The following is a 20,778-nucleotide window of genomic DNA, read 5'->3' as shown; positions in this document are numbered from 1 at the left end:
GGAACTGTATCAAACGCCTTCCGGAAGTCAAGAAAAATAGCATCTACCTGGGAGCCTGTATCTAATATTTTCTGGGTCTCATGAACAAATAAAGCGAGTTGGGTCTCACACGATCGCTGTTTCCGGAATCCATGTTGATTCCTACATAGTAGATTCTGGGTTTCCAAAAACGACATGATACTCGAGCAAAAAACATGTTCTAAAATTCTACAACATATCGACGTCAGAGATATAGGTCTATAGTTTTGCGCATCTGCTCGACGACCCTTCTTGAAGACTGGGACTACCTGTGCTCTTTTCCAATCATTTGGAACCCTCCGTTCCTCTAGAGACTTGCGGTACACGGCTGTTAGAAGGGGGGCAAGTTCTTTCGCGTACTCTGTGTAGAATCGAATTGGTATCCCGTCAGGTCCAGTGGACTTTCCTCTATTGAGTGATTCCAGTTGCTTTTCTATTCCTTGGACACTTATTTCGATGTCAGCCATTTTTTCGTTTGTGCGAGGATTTAGAGAAGGAACTGCAGTGCGGTCTTCCTCTGTGAAACAGCTTTGGAAAAAGGTGTTTAGTATTTGAGCTTTACGCGTGTTATCCTCTGTTTCAATGCCATCATCATTCCGGAGTGTCTGGATATGCTGTTTCGAGCCACTTACTGATTTAACGTAAGACCAGAACTTCCTAGGATTTTCTGTCAAGTCGGTACATAGAATTTTACTTTCGAATTCACTGAACGCTTCACGCATAGCCCTCCTTACGCTAACTTTGACATTGTTTAGCTTCTGTTTGTCTGAGAGGTTTTGGCTGCGTTTAAACTTGGAGTGAAGCTCTCTTTGCTTTCGCAGTAGTTTCCTAACTTTGTTGTTGTGCCACGGTGGGTTTTTCCCGTCCCTCACAGTTTTACTCGGCACGTACCTGTCTAAAACGCATTTTACGATTGCCTTGAACTTTTTCCATAAACACTCAACATTGTCAATGTCGGAAGAAAAATTTTCTTTTTGATCTGTTAGGTAGTCTGAAATCTGCCTTCTATTACTCTTGCTAAACAGATAAACCTTCCTCCCTTTTTTTATATTCCTATTAACTTCCATATTCAGGGATGCTGCAACGGCCTTATGATCACTGATTCTCTGTTCTGCGCTTACAGTCAAAAAGTTTGGGTCTGTTTGTTATCAGTAGGTCCAAGATGTTATCTCCACGAGTCGGTTCTCTGTTTAATTGCTCGAGGTAATTTTCGGATAGTGCACTCAGTATAATGTCACTCGATGCTCTGTCCCTACCACCCGTCCTAAACATCTGAATGTCCCAGTCTATATCTGGTAAATTGAAATCTCCACCTAAGACTATAACATGCTGAGAAAATTTATGTGAAATGTATTCCAAATTTTCTCTCAGTTGTTCTGCCACTAATGCTGCTGAGTCGGGAGGTCGGTAAAAGGAGCCAATTATTAACCTAGCTCGGTTCTTGAGTGCAACCTCCACACACAATAATTCACAGGAACTATCCACTTCTACTTCACTACAGGATAAACTACTACTAACAGCGACGAACACTCCACCACCGGTTGCATGAAATCTATCCTTTCTAAACACCGTCTGTACCTTTGTAAAAATTTCGGCAGAATTTATCTCTGGCTTAAGCCAGCTTTCTGTACCTATAACGATTTCAGCTTTGGTGCTTTCTATAAGCGCTTGAAGTTCTGATACTTTACCAACGCAGCTTCGACAGTTGATAATTACAATACCGATTGCTGCTTGGTCCCCGCATGTCCTGACTTTGCCCCGCACCCGTTGAGGCTGTTGCCCTTTCTGTACTTGCCCAACTCCATCTAACCTAAAAAACCACCCAGCCCACGCCAAACAACCCCTGCTACCCGTGTAGCCGCTTGTTGCGTGTAGTGGACTCCTGACCTATCCAGCGGAACCCGAAACCCCACCACCCTATGGCGCAAGTCGAGGAATCTGCAGCCCACACGGTTGCAGAACCGTCTCAGCCTCTGATTCAGACCCTCCACTCGGCTCTGTACCAAAGGTCCGCAGTCAGTCCTGTCGACGATGCTGCAGATGGTGAGCTCTGCTTTCATCCCGCTAGCGAGACTAGCAGTCTTCACCAAATCAGATAGCCGCTGGAAGCGAGAGAGGATTTCCTCCGATCCATAGCGACACACTTGATTGGTGCCGACATGAGCGACCACCTGCAGATGGGTGCACCCTGTACCCTTCATGGCATCCGGAAGGACCCTTTCCACATCTGGAATGACTCCCCCCGGTATGCACACGGAGTGCACATTGGTTTTCTTCCCCTCTCTTGCTGCCTTTTCCCTAAGGGGCCCCATTACGCGCCTGATGTTGTAGCTCCCAACTACCAGTATGCCCACCCTCTGCGACCGCCCGGATCTTGCAGACTGAGGGGCAACCTCTGGAACAGGACAAGCAGCCATGTCAAGCCGAAGATCAGTATCAGCCTGAGACAGAGCCTGAAACCGGTTCGTCAGACAAACTGGAGAGGCCAACCGTTCAGCCCTCCGGAATGTCTTTCGCCCCCTGCCACACCTTGAGACGACCTCCCACTCTACCACAGGTGAGGGATCAGCCTCAATGCGGGCAGTATTCCGGGCAACCACAGTCGTAGCCCGATCGGGGGATTTGTGGGACGAGCTGGCCGTCCCCGACAAACCCCCATCCGGACCCCCACAGTGATGCCCATTGGCAACAGCCTCAAGCTGTGTGACTGAAGCCAACACTGCCTGAAGCTGGGAGCGAAGGGATGCCAACTCGGCCTGCATCCGAACACAGCAGTTGCAGTCCCTATCCATGCTAAAAACTGTTTTGCAAAGAACGTCTGAACTAATCTACAGAGAGCGCAAACAAATCGACAAAATTTAAATGATTATTAAAATACAAGATTGCCTAGTAAATGCAGTAATGCTGCTACTTGCGCACTGCTGACACTGCTCGGCGGCGGAAGGAGACTACGCGAATTTACACTATTCAGGTACTAAAACAAGATGCTACAACTCTCAAATACTATAATACACCCGAAATTTATGAATTAAACAATGCAAGTATCAAAAACACGCAAAGAAATTAAGAATTAAACTATGTAACAAATGAGTGAGCTAGGAGTATACGACTTCCTGCTGCAGCTGCTTATCCAATGGCGGCAGGGAGCAGGATAGTCTTCTTCTACAGGTGGCTAGAGACAGAGCATGGAAGGGGCTACAATGAAGTGTCACTTCAAAAAATGGGAAGTGAGAAACTAAACAGTGAAGGGACTTTGCCACATTTCCGATTCTTTTGTGGGATGAAACAAAAATTACACTACTTTCTCAATTCGATTCTACCCACAGGAGAATCTCTTGACGATGATGGTGCATATGCATTGAAAGCTCGAATTTGAATTTTGGCTTGAAAACTGAGAACATTTTATTAAGAAGAAACTTCAGTTTGTGATTTTTCCACGTGTAGACCCTTTTGTCCATGCGTATCGGGCATTTGGTTTGGTGAGAACGAAAAGAAGGAAACTATTCTACAGTCATTGCAAGGGCACTTTTTCAACAGTAGGTACTCTGCCTGCAACTTCTAATTTACAGTTTGTGTATTGGAAAGCATGTTGTGAAAAACATTTGAAGACAGAAAAGGCTTCAAAGTAAGAGGCAAAAGTTTTGGGACTTCTTGATCCTTCATCTGACTGGCTAACATATGTGTACTGTTCTGCAGTCAGCAAAATTCATACCATTTTCAAGCAGATGTTCACCCTGAATGACAGGATTTTCTTGCTGAAAACCATTAACTGTACAAACGGGGCCAGTTCACAGCAAAGGTGTCAGATGTTAGAAGGCTGCTCCAGGGGGACAAACTAGACACTTCGCGAGACTACCGTATTTACTCGAATCCAAGCCGCACTTTTTTCCAGTTTTTGTGATCCAAAAAACTGTCTGCGGCTTAGAATCGAGTGCAAAGTAAGCGGAAGTTCTGAAAAATGTTTGTAGGTGCTGCCACAACTAACTTCTGCTGTCGAATATATGTAGCGCTACACAGGCATGCTTTGCAGGCACAAAGATAAATATTGGCGCCAAAACCTCTGTGTCAGTAAATAAATTAAATAAAAAATCGTGGAAGACGAGCTTCTTTCTGCACCCCGATTTTCGACCACTGCATTTTCATACATTATCCAACGAAGTAAATACAAATTCCGTATTGGTCATCTTCGAATGTAGCAGCATTTCAATGTACTACGAAAATCCGACTAGAAATACTGTTTGGGATGTTTGTTAATATTGCCAAATATACGTTCTGAATTCTTTCGTGCCAGTGAGAAGAGATGGTTGCTAATAGGAACTTCTATGAATTGTGGATCACATGCAGTATTCTCTTCACCGTAAGAATAATATGAATATAAACATTTTACCATGTATTCTTTTGTGTTTGCTTCTATCTCATTTAAATCTACGAAACTAGTGAGACAACAGCAAACACGGAAGAATATACTGTATTTACTCGAATCTAAGCCGCACTTCTTTCCGGTTTTTGCAATCCAAAATACCGCCTGCGGCTTAGAATCGAGTGCAAAACAAGCGGAAGTTCTGAAAAATGTTGGTAGGTGCTGCCACAACTATCTTCTGCCGTCGAATATATGTCCCACTACACATGCATGCTTTGTAGGCGCAAAGATAAATACTGGCGCCAAAACCTCTGCGTCGGTAAATAAATTTACAAAAAAAGGTGGAAGACTAGCTCCCCCCCGCCCCCCCCTACCCCCCCCCCCCCCCCCCCCGAGTTTCAACCACTGCATTTTCATACATTATCCAACGAAGTAAATACGAATTCCATATTGTTCATCTTCGAATGTAGCAGAATTTCAATATACTACGAAAATCCGACTGGCAAGACTGTTTGGGATGTTTGTCAATATGGCCAACTTTACGTTCTGAATGTTTTCCTGTCTGTGAGAAGAGATGGTTGCTAATAGGAACCTGATGAAATGTGACTCACATGCAGTATTCTCTTCACCATAAGAATAATGCGAATATAAACATTTTGCCATGTATTCTTTCGTGTTTGCTGCTATCTCATTTAAATCCTGTCTGACAAACTACGAAACTAGAGTGACACAACAGTAAACGCGGAAGAATATACGTATCGTGACATGTTTATATTCGTATTATTCTTATGCCTAATAGTGATAGTCAGAAATTAAGCACGGCAACTGACTAGATTTTTAAATCTGAGATGACTCTAATTTCTGTGCAGAATTCGATGTGCTAAAGAAGCGGCCGCAAAGATTTTCAAACTGAGAAAAATTTTCGCCTAACTCTCGTTCAGCACATGTTCTATCATACGCAGTCTATTATTTGGTTCCTGTTGATCATTATCAAAGAAAGCAGCAGTGTAAGTAACAATAAATAGCAGTCTCTTGCCATTGTTTCGCTAATGAGACCATTCCTCTCTCTCTCTCTCTCTCTCTCTCTCTTTCTTTTAATTGTATGCGGCGGTAACGCGCACAAAAGCAAGCCATGCCGCGAGCGGCGACAGGCCGTAAACACGCACTATCAGAATGCGACAAATAATGCACGACACAGTACAGTAATGCATTTTCAGCTTAGTGACGTAAACACGTATAACAAAGAAAACGTCACTTATCAGATCAAAGCAAAATAAGCAATCGATTCAAACCAGACGAAGCACGTGGAAAAGGAAGTGTACCCGTATAAATACGGACGGAGCGCCTGACGCATAGCAATGGCTACCTGGTAAAGCTTAGCTGTTAAGCTTAGGACTCGAACCAAACTACTGTAGCTGTATCGTCATTCATTCTACCTAAATTGTCTCATATTACAATGGACCGACTTTGTTTCGATTTGGAGGTGAGGCCTAAAACTTTTCTCTCCCCTTTAATTTCGAGTCTCAAATTTCAGGTGCGGCTTAGATTCCGGAATTTTTTTTTTCCTTTATTTTGAATCTCATTTTTCAGGTGCGGCTTAGATTCGAGTGCGGCTAAGATTCGAGTAAATACGGTAGCCTGCAAACTGTCGTGGTGAGGCGGCAGCCGCCTGAGACCATACTCAAGTAATGAATGAAGATTTGTTGTAGAATTGAGTACAAAAAGTGGCAGATTTTCCCCCTATCATAAGACTTCTATGAACTAAAGGTTCTGGAAACAAGCTATGCGTTTTATCTAGAACACTTTTAACAGCTTCAGCAGTCAATATTTTAGGTTCGGGGGGGTTACATAGAACATTAATCTGATTCTGTGATTAGTTACGTTGATAAACATACTTAAGTTACAGGATGTTATATGGAGTTTTCTATGTATTTATTTATATAGTAGAGGGAACATTCCCCCTAAGGTGCTTTAACTTACCAAACGAGAAAGTGTTGGTTGGTAAACATACAAATATTCAAGTTTCCGTAACCCCTGGTTGCTTCATCAGGAAAGAGGGAAGGAGAGGGAAAGACGAAAGGATGTGAGTTTTAAGGGAGAGGGTGAGGAGTCATTCCAGTCCTGGGAGCGGAAAGACTTACCGTAGGGGGGAAAAAGGACAGGTATACAGTTCATTACAGAGGCGAGTGTATACCTGTCTTTTTTCCCCCCAAGGTAAGTCTTCCCGCTCCTGGGATTGGAATGACTCCTTACCCTCTCCCTTAAAACCCACATCCTTTCGTCTTTACCTCTCCTTCCCTCTTTCCTGATGAAGCAACCAGGGGTTGCGAAAGCTTGAATGTTTGTGCTTGTGTTCGTGTTTCTTATTGCGTCCATCGACATACCAACGCTTTCTCGTTTGGTAAGCTACAGCATCTTCGTTTTTTATATTTATTTATTTACACGTCAAGTTGCGTTGGACCAAATTGAGGAGCAAATCTCAAAGTACATGAAATTAACACATAAAAGTAATAACAGATTTTTTTAAAAAAATGTTGATGAACCCGAAAAAAGTCAGTACATAAGTTTAAGTAAAAGCAAACAACAATACAACAAGAATCAGCTTAATTTTTCAAGGAACTCCTCGACAGAATAGGAGTAGTGACCCATGAGGAAACTCTTCAGTTTCTGTTTGAAAGTGTGTGGATTACTGCTAAGATTTTTGATTTTGAGTGGTAGCTTATTGAAAATGGAAGCAGCAATATACTGCACACCTTTCTGCACAAGAGTTAAGGAAGTCAGATCCGAACGTAGGTTTGATTTCTGCTGAGAGCTACATGAGTGAGAGCTGCTTATTCTTGGGATTAAGCTAATATTGTTAACGAGAAATGGCAGTATATTTTGAGAGGCCCAGACTTGTGAACAGGGGTCAACAAGAGGTTCGTGAACTTGCACCACTTATTGCCCCAACCACCTGTTTTTGTGCCAAAAATATCCTTTTAGAATGGGAAGAGTTACTCCAAAATATAATCATATGCCCATTCTGTGAAATTAAAACATCAGAATTTGCTGAGTTGATTCTCACTGTGATTTAGCGTTTTTTTTCTAAATCATGAACTGCATTATTTGAAACCGAGCCAATGTTGCACACAACATCCCTTACTACCAAGCTAGTGTCATCAGCAAACAGAAATATTTTAGAGTTACGCATAATACTAGAGGGCATATCATTTATATAAATAAGGGACAGGAGTGGCACCAACACTGATCGCTGCTGTTGCTAAGAGGTGATCCAGTTCTGAGCTACTCCCTGTATTCCGTAATGGTCCAACTTCTGGAGCAATATTTTGTGATCTACACAATCAAATGCCTTAGTTAAATCAAAAAATATGCCTAGTGTTCAAAACCTTTTGTTTGGCCCATCCAGTACCTCGCAGAGAAAAGAGAATTCAGCATTTTCAGTCGTTAAACAACTTCTAAAGCCAAACTGTACATTTGGTAGCAAATAGTGATGTATAAAATGATCAATTATCTTTACATACACAGCCTTTTCAATAACTTTAGCAAACACTGATGGCATAGAAGTAACTCTAAAATTGTCTAAATTATCTGTTTCTCCCTTTTTATAAAGCGGCATTACTACTGAGTACTTTAATTGTTCAGGCAACTGACCATTCCTAAAGAAAAATTACGAATGTCGCAAAATACAGGGCTAACATGTGCAGCACAGTACTTTCATATTCTGCTAGGCACTCCTTCGTACCCATGAGTCCTTAGTCTTCAGTAATTATTGACTCAATCTTTCCCTTGTATCACACAGGAGTATTTCAGACATAAATCTTGGAAAAGCATTTGCCAAATACTGTACATACATCTGATTTATCAGTAACAGAAATATTTTTACTATGAACTGGCTTTATATCGTCGACCTTGTGTTGCTGACCACACTTGGTTTACAACTGGCCATATGGTTTTAATTATATCCCGTGAATTAACTATTCTATTTGCGTACCACATACTCTGTGCCTTCCTAATAACATTTTTAAGCACCTTGCAGTACTTTGACTCTTCAAGCTTTCCTGGTGTATGTGCTGTAAATGGCCTTCACGGATTTGCCGCCGGATCACTTTGTGCAAATTCCACAATATTTCCTCGGAGCAACTGTCACACACATTCAGGTGGTTCAACCTTGCTGGTGGCTATGTACGACTGACTGTATATGCATGTCAACGCTTCGTTTCTCGAACATGCGCGGGAAGAATGCGTAGGTGCGGAAATTGTGCATGTGCAATGATTTGCAGATAGATGGTGCCATAATCAAACTCCCTCCGCTGAAAATTGCAGAGCGGCTCTCCTGCGCATGCCCTGTATGCTGCATTTGTAAATCATCCGATGTCTGTATTCAGTGTTCCACAATTGCCGATACACATCATTTCCTCAGGCCAAGGTCATCCTTAACTGAACCCAACAGGTTTCTCAGTTTTGCAGATGGTTGGAAAACGCACTTAATTCCATTTCTTCCGAGGACTCTTCAGATTCTTGATGACATGACACGAAAATACAGCGAAAAGGCCAAAGCGGTTGGGTCTTCATGTTTTCATTATGTTCCGTCTATTGAACTCGCCTGGGCCTGAATGTATTTCGTGTCTGTCTCAGAATAACAGTTTTGTCGGAACACTGTCTTCAAATGTTGTATTTCACTCTACAGGCTTTCAGGATCAGATACCCCATGTGCTCTATGAACTAACGTACATAATGCACTACCACGTTGTGCAGGATGATGGCTTGTGGTCTGCACAATGCGGTACTTTTGTTAAATTTAAACATTGTAGAGATTCTGCGGCTGCCATTAAACGACGGCAGAGTGCAGCACTTGTGATAGAAAGGGTGCGTTATATGTGTTAGGAATTGTGCTTGGGTCCAGACAATTGTATCACTCCATCTGAAGATTTAAGTGAACCTTTCAGTGGTATCCTGGAACTGGGTAGACAGTGCCACTTGCGCTCTGGCTGACTGGACTGAATGACAAGCTAAGTTTCGTCAAATGACTAAATACAATTGACCCGGGGAAGCCTGAGCGCAAGATGACTTGCCAAGAAGACCTACAGTGTTTAGTCTCACGGAGAAGATTTTGGGTGATGCTGCAGTTTTGGTGCTAGAGAAGGATCTGAATTTTGTACCTACACTAGGGACCATTCCCCTCAGATGTGATTAGTGGAATACAGCAGGCTGTTTCGAAACTTTCTAAGGAGGCTGCCTAAGAGGTTAGGTGTGACACATGCCACATCTTGACTCGAGCTTCATCTGAGAGGTCCAACTTTAACATCACCTCAGCTGAAAGAAATGCTGTAAGAGAATTGAGAGAAGACCTAGACATTGTCATCTTACCTGCTGACAAAGGAAATGCTACTGTGCTTCTCTCACGCACAGAATAAAACAGCAAGATATACAAACTGCTCGACGATCCTGCATATAGAAAATTCAAAAGTGATCTGACGGGTAGGATCCAGAGAGATTGTGGATCTCATCAGGAAGAGCTCGATTCCAGCGAAAGTCACTAAGGGTTTGCGTCAACAGGCTGCAGTACCTCCTAAACTCTACAAGCTACCCAAGATCCATAAGAATGGGGCACCTCTCCGCCCATCGTAAGTAACGTAGGAGCACCTACTTTTGTTGCCAAATATCTGACATCACTATTGGGACTTCTCTTAGGTAAATGCGACAATCACATTCGAAACACTGAAGATTTATAGGTCGCCTGAAAACTCTTAGATTGCAATCGTCGGATCTGTTACTAAGTTTCGATGTTGTGTCTTTATTTACAAAGGTGCCCTTGCAGTACTCTTTGGAGCACACTAGTAACAAGTTTGAAGAGGACATAGTAACATTATTTAAGCATGTGCTTACTTCAACATACTTGTTACTTCATGACCAATATTTTGAATAAGTGGACAGTGTTGCCACGGCAAGCCCTCTTGTCTCCTATGGTTATTCTGAGAGACAGATACTTAATGCATTCAGGCCCAGGCGAGTTCAGTATATGGAGCAGAATGATGTGAAGACACCCACCACTTTGGCCTTTTTGCCATATTTTGGTGCCATGTCGTCAAGAATCGGAAGAGTCCTAGGAAGACATGGAATTAAGTGTTTTTCAACCATCTGCAAAACTGAGAAACCTGTGGGTTCGGTTAAGGATGACCTCGGCCTAAGGAAATGTGGTGTGTGCAATCTTCCTTGTCAATGTGGGACAGTGCGTATAGGCCAGATATGCCGCACAGTACAAGAACGCTGTGATGAACATCAGCGTCATACGTGCCTTCGTCAACAGGAAAGGTTGGCAATTGTGGAACACTGTCTGAATACAGGACAGCGGATGATTTAAGAAAAGACGGAAGTTTTATCCCCGGCATCATTCTGGGATTGAGTCATTAAGGAAACAATACATATCCGTACAGCCGATAATGTTATCAACAAGGATGCAAGATTTCAGCTGAGCACAGCCTGGAACCATGCATTGGCTGCTATTAAATCACAGTGTGAAAATGAAGCTTCTTTGGTAACAGGCCCGTCATAACATTGATCTACTACGGCTGTTGGTGAGTGATGTCTGGCCGCAATGTTGGCAAAAGCAGCGTACTGGGCAGCGCGGGAGAGCCACTCTGCGATTTTCGGTGGAGGGAGTTTGAATGTGGCACCATCTATCTGCAAATAATTGTGCATGCGCGATTCCCATGCCTGCGCATTCTTCCCTCGCGTATTCGAGAGACGGAGTGTCGACGGGTGGATACAGTCAGTCATACTAGCGAGGTGGAAACATCTGAAGATGTCGGACAGTTGCTCCAAGGAAATACTGTGGAATTTGCACAACGTGATCCCGGCAGCAAACCCGTGAAGACTATTTATTACACCTTACCATACTGTTTGTGATGGGGTACTGTAGCTTGATTGTGACTACTTCTAACATTTTGATATAATTCCTGCTTCATTCTTTGTGATGTCCTTATCCCACTAATCAGCCACCCGAGCTGCCTATTGCTGCTAGTACCCCATTCAGAACGTTCTAGTGGAAATCAACTCTCAAGGAGCATGAGAAATGTGTTAAGGAAAGAATTATATTTATCATCTGTTATTGGCACAATAAACATCCTGCCACTCTTGTTCCTTGACAAGGTTTCAAAAACTCTCCATTTCTGTTGGATTACCTTTCCTACGTAGTTTGTAATTAGATGTGGCATTTGAGTACAAAAGCCTTTTAGTGTTAAAATTTGTGCATCATGGTCTGAAAGGCCATTCACCCTTTTACTAACAGAATGCCCATCTAGTAATGAAGAATGAATAAAAATATTGTGTATGGCTGTGCTACTGTTCCCCTGCACCCTAGTTGCAAAAAATACAGTCTGCATCCGATCATATGAATTTAGGAGATCTACAAACATCCTTTTTCTTGCACCTTCACGTACAAAATTTATACTGAAGTCACCACAAATAACTAATTTCTGGTACTTCCTACAAAGTGAATGAAGAACCCCCTCTAGCTTCAACAAAAATGCCTATAAACAACAATAATTAGAAGTTTAGTTTCATTAAATCAACTGTCCCTGCACAATGTTCAAATATCTGTTCAGTGCAGTGTCGCGATAAGTCTGTGGAGTCAAATGGAATACTGTTCTTTACGTACATAGCCAGTCCCCCACCCTGTAAGGAACTCCTTGAAAAACAACCAGCTAATCTGTAACCTGGTAAACGAAGCCTCTGAATTGTCAAATTATTTAAGTGGTGCTCTGATATACCAATAATTTCAGAGTCAACATCTATAAGCAGTTCACTAACTTCATCTCTAATACCTCTTATATTTTGGTGAAATGTTAATTCCTTCTCTACTTGGAAACATGATATCCTCTGAAGGTGAGCCTCAGTAGAGGGACTTCCTTTAAGCAGGTATACCTATCAGCTGACTTCAATCTAGAAAAAGGTGCAGCTCTAACACCAACTACTACAGGAATTTTTCCACGAGTGATCCCACCACCAGCCACTACACTGTCACCTATAAGCTTTGCCACCCCCCCCCCCCCTTCCCATACCTGTTGAGGTACAGGCCATGCCTAGTGAAATCCGACCTACTGATAGACCCAAGTGACACCACTGAAATGTGACCCATGCCCTCTGCCATCAGCAACCCCCTGCAGCCCCATGTTAATGTGCCTAAAAGCTGCATTAAGATTGGGCCAATCATGATGCTGAAACAGTTGCATGAAATGCACATTAGTGCCACCAGTTTGAGTAGCTATCTTTACCAGGTCACCACCTACATCATTTTCCCCATCCCTATCAAGACCATTCCCTGCTCCACCCACTGGTCACTCACTACCTGATCCTCGTTCGTAAAATTCCTACACAAGCCCCCTATGCTGTCAGTCACCTGAACCAACCCTGCACTAGGCTTCACAATGCTGGTGACCTGGTACTCACTCCCCAACACTTCCTGCAACTGCTGGCCCACAGCTGCGAACTACCTAGCAGCAGAACCTTTGCAACTGACCTAGGCCTCCTAACTGCTGAGGACTGCTGCATGTTCCCTACATCTACAGTTACAAGAGGCTTCTCTCCACTTAATTCTGACAGTTGGTTAAATCTATTGAATGTATGCAAAGTATAACTGTCTGAATACCACCTCCTCTTCGTAGCTGCATTTTTGCCAACTGCCAGTTCCCATTCCCCACCACCTTTCACCCTCCTCAACGTATCTAGTTCCTCCTTTGTGCATTGTAACTGCACCTGAAGGGCACAGATCTTATGCTCCTGCTCCTACATAAACTTACTTCTACTACAGATTCTATGTTCCCAGGAGAGTATCTCGCTAGAATGCCCACTGGCTTCCCCACTAATTTCCCCCCAATGAAAATATTTTTAACAAATCCCACACAGTAACCCCCTACTCACAAACCCATGACAGAGCCCACACTTCTCATTCATTGTAAAATTTTTCAGTTACTGAATAAACTATATGTCTACATTACCTAATTTCAGTTACACCTGTAGAACTATTTATAGAACTAGCAATAGTGATCTCGAAATTCTCTGACAACTAAGAAAGCAGCAACTTGTATTAATACTACTAGACCACAGCCAATACCAGTACCATCAAAACTTCACAAAATTATTAGCTAGAACCAAAAATTCAAGCAGCCACTGGAACACTCAACTAAATTAAAACACTGAATGAAAATTTTACTGAAATGTTTCACTAGTAACAATGAGAAATGTTAGCTGAAAACTAAAGCACGAAATTTACTAAACGACTTCAACGCACAGAAAACTGAAAAAACACAGCTAGTGAATGTTTCCAAAAATTTACTGAATTGTTATTTTGCCAGAAACAGCATGAAACACTGCTGAAAACTATTAAATTTAATAACTGTATAACAGTGCACAAATAACTTTGTTAGTACTTAGCTACAGCAGCAACTGCACGCTACATAATGTAAACACACCACTGAGGTGTGAGGCTTGGACGAACCACTTAAGAACACTCATGAATGAAAGACCACTTAAGTCAATAACACAGGAAGAAAGACTGAGATTAATGAAAATCCACCAATAAGTTACTTTTACAGCAAATATTAACACAGTTTAAAATGAGTAACTGAAGACTAAAACTTAATAAAATAGTGATGAGCAATTTCAACAGTAGTCCAGCACGTGTGATGTCACACCAAAGATGCTACTGATACATCTCTTAGATAGTTTACTAGATCAGCACAGAACATGTCATGTTGTGATTAATAAAATTCTAATGTTAGAAAATTGGTTCAGGTAGTAATTGAAAATACGATTATATTTTTCAGAAAGGTGTAACTAGTGGTGTAAAATGCCTAGGCATTTGTAAGTAGGAGCACATGCCCGGATTTCATAAACTCCCAGGCATTTATGCATTTTAAAGTTCAATTGATAAGTGGAAAATTTAAGCTGATATTTTGTATTGGAAAATATGTTTTGCAACACTGCTTGTTCAGTGATTGGGTAACCATGTTGAAAAAGCTGCTTTAGAGTTGGGGAAGAATAATTAGGAGAAATAAATGGATGTAAACATGTAAACATGGATGTAAACATAAATTTTTACATCTTTAATGAGGTCAATTCTTGGGGTAGTACATAATAAAGAGGGCACTCAAATTTAAAAGTAAATGTTTGTGAAGTGGTCAACCAACTGGCTACCAGATGGAAGCAGACAGATGGACACTAACAGAAAATAGCCACCCATAGTGTCACATGCGAGTACCCAGCATTGTGCTAGAAATAGTGATGTAACTGTCAGAAAACCATCGGAAGATAAACCTGAAAAGGTTTGCAAACTGGTTCATGGAATGATAAATAACTATTCATAAAAGTGACTGGTTGCAGTTTTATGTATTTACATTCAATTAAGTTATGGGTTCTAAAATATCTGTAATTGATAAGCTTAATTTAAAAACAATATTTACAAGATTTTCCTTTCCATTTTGCATGGAAAAAGTTCCAAATAGATCCTTTTTTTCTTAACAATCTTGCAACTGTTCAGTAGCCTGTTGTCTGTAACATTGTGAATAACACACACAAGATGATATTGCTTCTCTCTCAACCATATAGACTGGAATGTCGAAGTCAGTCTGACCAGTGTTGCCAATTCCAGTTAACTAAATAACCAACAGAATTGCATTAATTGCCTGAAATTACCAGCCACTCACTCAAAATATCATCTACTACCTATTTGCAAGAATAGCAATAGCACTAATATTTACTTAGAATAACTGGAGTTACAGTGAATATTCCAATTTCACAATTTCAAGAGTTGTGGATTCTCTACGAAGGGGCTATTATTGAAATCGAATGGTTCCAGTGTTTTGGGCATCGATTCTTTGTTGTTAAATCATTTTTTATGTTAGTGTACTCATTTTATCTTCACAGCAGTGCAGTCATACAAAAGTAGATAAAGGAGCGGAATAGGAAACTATAATCTCTCAAATGTTGCTACATTTGACAAACCATTTTTTGTTTTTTACTAGAAACAATTTCACATTTAAGAGTACATTTGTCAAAGAAATACATGCCGCTTAGAGAGCGTACACTGGTAAAAATAAAAAGGATATTATAAATGAAAGGCAGTTGTCAGCAACACATGATCTTCCTTGGTACAACAAGTTCATAAATTATTTTATTTTAGCAGTAAATTTTTTATAAGTGTCCAGATTTTGGACATTTAAAACTGCTGTGGCCAAATTCCCAGGCAAATACCTGTTTATAAATGCCCAGCCTAAATCACTAGATGCAGCTGCTGCCTAACTAATGTTTACCTCTAATTCACTTCTATTGTCTTCCACTGTATGAATGACCTTTCCACAGAGCAGATGTTGACTGAAGATTTAGTACAACAGGTTTCTGTACAAGATACTTTTACAAGTTCTGCAAAATCAATAGGAACTTTTTCGACTGTTCAGGTTGAGTAAAAGACATACAAACTAAAGTAGTACACTGTGATTTAGAGAAACCTAAATGTGAAAATCATACTATGTTACAGACTGATTCACGAATGATGGTAGCCTGCACAAGTCAAGGCATGGACAGGAATTGCAGTGTTCCGAACAACAGTTGCGATACGCATGTAGAGGGGCTTTGCAGCTGAAGGAAGTTTGCAGGATAAAAATTCTCTTACTTGCATTTGTAGAATTTGTTGCTTACCTCTATCATTAACCACACAAATTATAACAAACAGAACAAAAATTCACTAAATAATATGCTACAGTTACTGTTAAATGCCTCGCTGTGCTGTAAAAATCTAATCTTGTCCTTGTGATCCCATTGTGAGTGATAAGTAGGGGTTGTTTTATATTCCTAGAAATTCTTGTATTGTCCAAAGATGTAAAAGCCAATTGTTTGCCAGTTACATAAGGCAGAAATGCCTCTCTCAGTATGGTATTTCTTACAATGTACCTGCTCTGCATTCTCAGATAATGCGTGGATAGTAACGGAGCACTGTAGGTCTACTAATAGAATGTGGAGAAAAACCAGGGGAGAAATTGTGTTGAGATTCTTTGTAGTTATGTCATAAATTTAAAAAAGGTTTAGTCTCAATTGTTTAGTGACTGGTAGTGGAGAATGGCTACCATATTTTGTTGACTTCCAGATGCATTTTCCCCTCCAAAATTCAGGTGCCTCTTATATTCAGAATTGATATACAAATATCCAGTGTTTGATTAATATTCCCGCTAGTCTTAAAAATGGCCATGTGTGTGATGCCACGGGAAACAAATCTCTTATCAGGCAACATTGGATTCAACTGGCAGCAGCAGTAGTAAACGGATGTGACGAATGTGAATTGTGCGGATTCACAAGCTTGCGAACACTCTCCCTGCTGCCCTATCATCACCAACCCAGAACACTGTGTAGCCTAGTATGTATCATTGCAGTCTGTGGTACCAGTGAACTTGAACTGAAAGGGATTTGTGTTATTGGTAACAGTACAGTGTTTGTGTTAGTAGCTGGCTTTTTAATGGAAAAAATAAAAGGTATTCATATGATATGGGCTTCAAGTTGAAAGTGACAGTATATGCTAATACATGGAAACAGAGCAGCTGAGCGGCATTTTGGCCCTCCACCAAGTAAAGGAAAAAAATATTGGCATGCTGTGACTAAATGTGCAAAAAGAGGACTAAATGCAAAGTGGCCAAAACTAGATGATGTATTGAAATGGATTAAAGGACTCCGTCAAAATTGCATTGGAATTACAACAGCAATTATTAAAATCCACGCTCGCAAGCTAGTGCTGCAGTGAAACTTGACAGATTTTAAGGTTGGAGTTGGTTGTTGTACAGGTTTATGAAGCGCCATGGACTTAGTATGTGAGCTAAAATAATGTATCAGAAAATGCCACAGGAGTGTGAAGAGAGAATATTATCTTTCCATCACTTTATTATTCAACAATGAAAGAAAACCATTGTGGAGCTAAGCCAAATTGTGAATATGTATGAAATTCGTGACATTTGATGGACTGAGTAACATAACTGTTATGAAAGGTGCTAAGACTGAAACTATTAAAGCAAATGGACATGAAGAAATGCACTATACTGTTGTCCTTTCATGTTGTGATGGCGGTATTAAACTTAACCCAGTGGTCATTTTCAAGTGCAGAGTGATGGCTAAACCTTCTGAAATACTGCCAGGTGGTGGTGTTCACAAGTGTGACAAGGGTTGCATGGATGAGGCTGATACGAAATTATGGATTAACAGTGTGGGAGAGAAGGAAAGGTGCTTTTTGAAAGAGACTTCTCTCCTTATGCTACATCAGTTCAGTAGTCATTTGAAAAATTCTGTGGACGAGAAATTTAGACGGGGAAATACACAGCTTGCTGTTAATCCAGGACGACTTACTTCACAATGGCAGGCAGCTGCTTGATGTCTCAATAAATAAACCATGTGAAGTGTATGAGAGAGAGGAATGGAACAAATGGACAATCGATGAAACCCATCATGCCGAAGGGTGCTTTAAAACTTCCTACAATAAAAGAAATGTCAGTGGATAAAACAGTCATGGTCTAGAGTAAGGGAAGGCATTGTTGTTAAATCTTTCAAGAAGTGCAGCATAAGTAACACTCAATGGCATTGAAGACAATCTTCTGTATGAAGAGGACGGTGACGAGGAGGAGGAAGAAGAAGAAAATTCAGATGATCTTCAGCCTGGCTTTGCAATCTAATAATGAAAAAGGTACAAATGATACTTTAATAATTGCTTAAAAATTAAGTTGTCTTAGCTGGTGTAGTGTCTTATGGTCCATAAAAGATTTTACTATTTTCATATGGAATCAGAAGAAATAGACTTTAATCTCTTAAGTGCGTAGTTCATCTGTGTCACAGTCCTCGTGTTACAGATCAGAAATAATTGATCATCAGCGAAGTGTTTCACATCATATAATACACAAAACAATGTGAAAAAAAAACACAGAAATGTATGCAGATGTTTCAAAAGTTACTTAACTGGAGTGGAAGTGCTTTCCTCAACCTTCGACTAGGTGGAAGGAAATCCAGAAATTGCTAGCATAGGTAAAAAGTATTAAATATCTAAAGAAGGCAGCTTTGGTACAAAAGGCAGAACAAGTCTGGAAATTAAAGTATTGCAGGATTAAAAAGGTGTTCAATTTTGTAAAACAAATACTGAAAGTATATTGAAAATACCCTGACTGTTGACAGAAAACCACATGAGATTGGCAACTTCCATATGAATGACAGTATAGAATACAGTTATCAATTTTTTTCTTTGGAGGAGCTCTATGTGCCACCACATGGTGATTTTAAAAAGATCATGAATGGTGTAGAAAATAGTTTTCTGCAGGAAAGTCGTACACACCCTTGCTGTTCGGGGTCTGGGTCTTCAATTCTATTTTAGTTGATTTAGTACAGGGCTGTTTTAAAACAAATGCTACTTGTCGCTTTGAACTGCTTCATCAAACTTGGATTCTGTGGTTGTAAAAAAATCACAATGTACCACAGCATGTGTGCTGTTTGCCATGAAAATTCCAAGTCTCACTACGCGACCAACAGGTTGGTCTGTCTCTAAAGATAATGCCACCTCTGGAGGCAGCTCTTATTAGCAAGGTACAAAGCTATTATTGGTTGGACACACTTTCTTACATATTTGAAGACATAGTTAAATAACCTGCCAGATGTCAAAAATTTACCTACAAAATGAATGATTACTTAGTCAAAACACACAATAAAAAGTTAGAACAGAGCTGTTTGAGCCATCACGCAATTGTAATTAAAACCTTTGTGGAGCATTAGACTTAATGTTACATTGACATGTTCTTAATGGAATGCTGGAGTTAGCTCACAAAAGTTATCTAGCTAATTGTACATAAGATTTGAGAAAATGTTTAATCAGAAAGACTGAGAAAATATTTAATCAGAAAGACTGTAAAAGTCTTAGGTAGTACAGCCGTTTTGTTTTGGTACAGTGGATGGTCATCAGTACATGATCTGCCAAGTATTTAGAAATAATACTTAGTACTGACTCCTTGCTGTGCTTTATCTGTTTAATATTATATAATAGATTTGTATGGTTGTTAATTTTTTAAAATATTACATTTGTCAGATATTAGGGTTTAATTATACATTTATTTTCAGGGCACGAGATTCTCCTGATCGCAATGGGGATGTTAACACAAATGAACGGGATTGATTGCTTTGCTTTAACACTCATCTTGGACCTTCTGGTGATTGCTGGGAGGCATCTAGACAGCTTGGAACTTCCAGATTATATTTTTAAGTCACTCTTGTAATGCTTTTAAAATGTTCCAGCACTTGTTTGACTAAAGAATGAATTAGGCTAAGCTTTATTACTTAATGTTTCTCCATATGTTGTATTGAGTACTACTTTTGCGGTACTCACTGTCAGTGTTAGATTTGGACATGCATTTTGTAAACAGTGTACCTTTTATAGGTTCCTGTGAACAAATGCAGCAGGTTTGTATTTAAAAACACATTCTATACTTTTCTTATAAACTATTGAGTGGTATCAGCTCGTATACTCACATGAAGTATAGTTTCCTATAGTGTGATTTGACAGAGATTTTTATTTTTGATCTCACTGGAATGATACAGTTAACCACCTCAGTACTGGGCAACAGTATTTTTCAGTTCAGTTCTGTTCTGTGATGTCATTTTGGGCACCAGCCTATAATATGATAGTAAGCTCCTTTGCAGTAGTACTAAGAACTTCACGTGTTTGCCATATCAAGAGCAGTTGTCTTGTGGTGACAGTTGAGTGATAAGCCATTGCGCCTCTCTCTCTCTCTCTCTCTCTCTCTCTCTCTCTCTCTCTCTCTCTCTCTCTCTCACCCCCCCCCCCCCCCCCCCCCCCCCCCCGGTCTCCTGTTCTGTTCACTCCGCCCTCCTGTTCAGAGAGAGAGAGAGAGAGAGAGAGAGAGAGAGAGAGAGAGAGAGAGAGAGAGAAGGGGGTGGGGCTTGTTTAAGTGTACTTGTTTGATTTTGCAGATAGTTAATAAAAATTTAGAAATGTACCTGCCTGTGAAAATAACAGGTACACATGACAGGTCAATTTTCAGCATTTGCCTTAGATTCTGTAGTTTGTACTCATACACGTCATAACTAAATTTATTCAAATGCTTGTCTTCTCCATGGTTGGTCATACCTGTATTGCAACAGCTGTCTTTAACGTAACAAGTGTGTAGTAAATCAGGTGGGTCCAGTAGGACAGTGATAGCTGCAAATAAGGGGAAGGCTTGCATGCCACAAATCCTTTAAATTCACTTCTTCATGTGAAGTTCTTCTAATGAAGTGTACTTAAATGTTATGTTAATAAAGTATCTTTTCGGACATTGACGTTGTGGAATTACTTTGTACCTTGTACATTCTGCAGTTTTGACTATGGA

At 40.5% G+C, this 20,778-nt stretch overlaps 1 protein-coding gene across 2 annotated transcripts in view; it reads left to right on the top strand.

Moving 5' to 3' along the window:
- LOC126416304 (serine/arginine-rich splicing factor 7-like) overlaps positions 1-19,716 on the top strand; it is a 30,452-nt gene extending 10,736 nt beyond the window's left edge. For both annotated transcript variants that reach the window (XM_050083962.1, XM_050083963.1), the window contains exon 6: positions 19,511-19,716. In XM_050083962.1, coding sequence (XP_049939919.1) covers positions 19,511-19,565 — 55 coding nt within the window. In that variant the 3' untranslated portion in view covers positions 19,566-19,716. The remainder of the gene's footprint in view (positions 1-19,510) is intronic.
- Positions 19,717-20,778: the final 1,062 nt, after the last annotated feature.

The sequence above is a fragment of the Schistocerca serialis genome, chromosome 8, assembly GCF_023864345.2.
Source record: "Schistocerca serialis cubense isolate TAMUIC-IGC-003099 chromosome 8, iqSchSeri2.2, whole genome shotgun sequence".
NCBI lineage: Eukaryota > Metazoa > Arthropoda > Insecta > Orthoptera > Acrididae > Schistocerca > Schistocerca serialis.
This window is presented reverse-complemented; position numbering and strand designations above follow the sequence as displayed.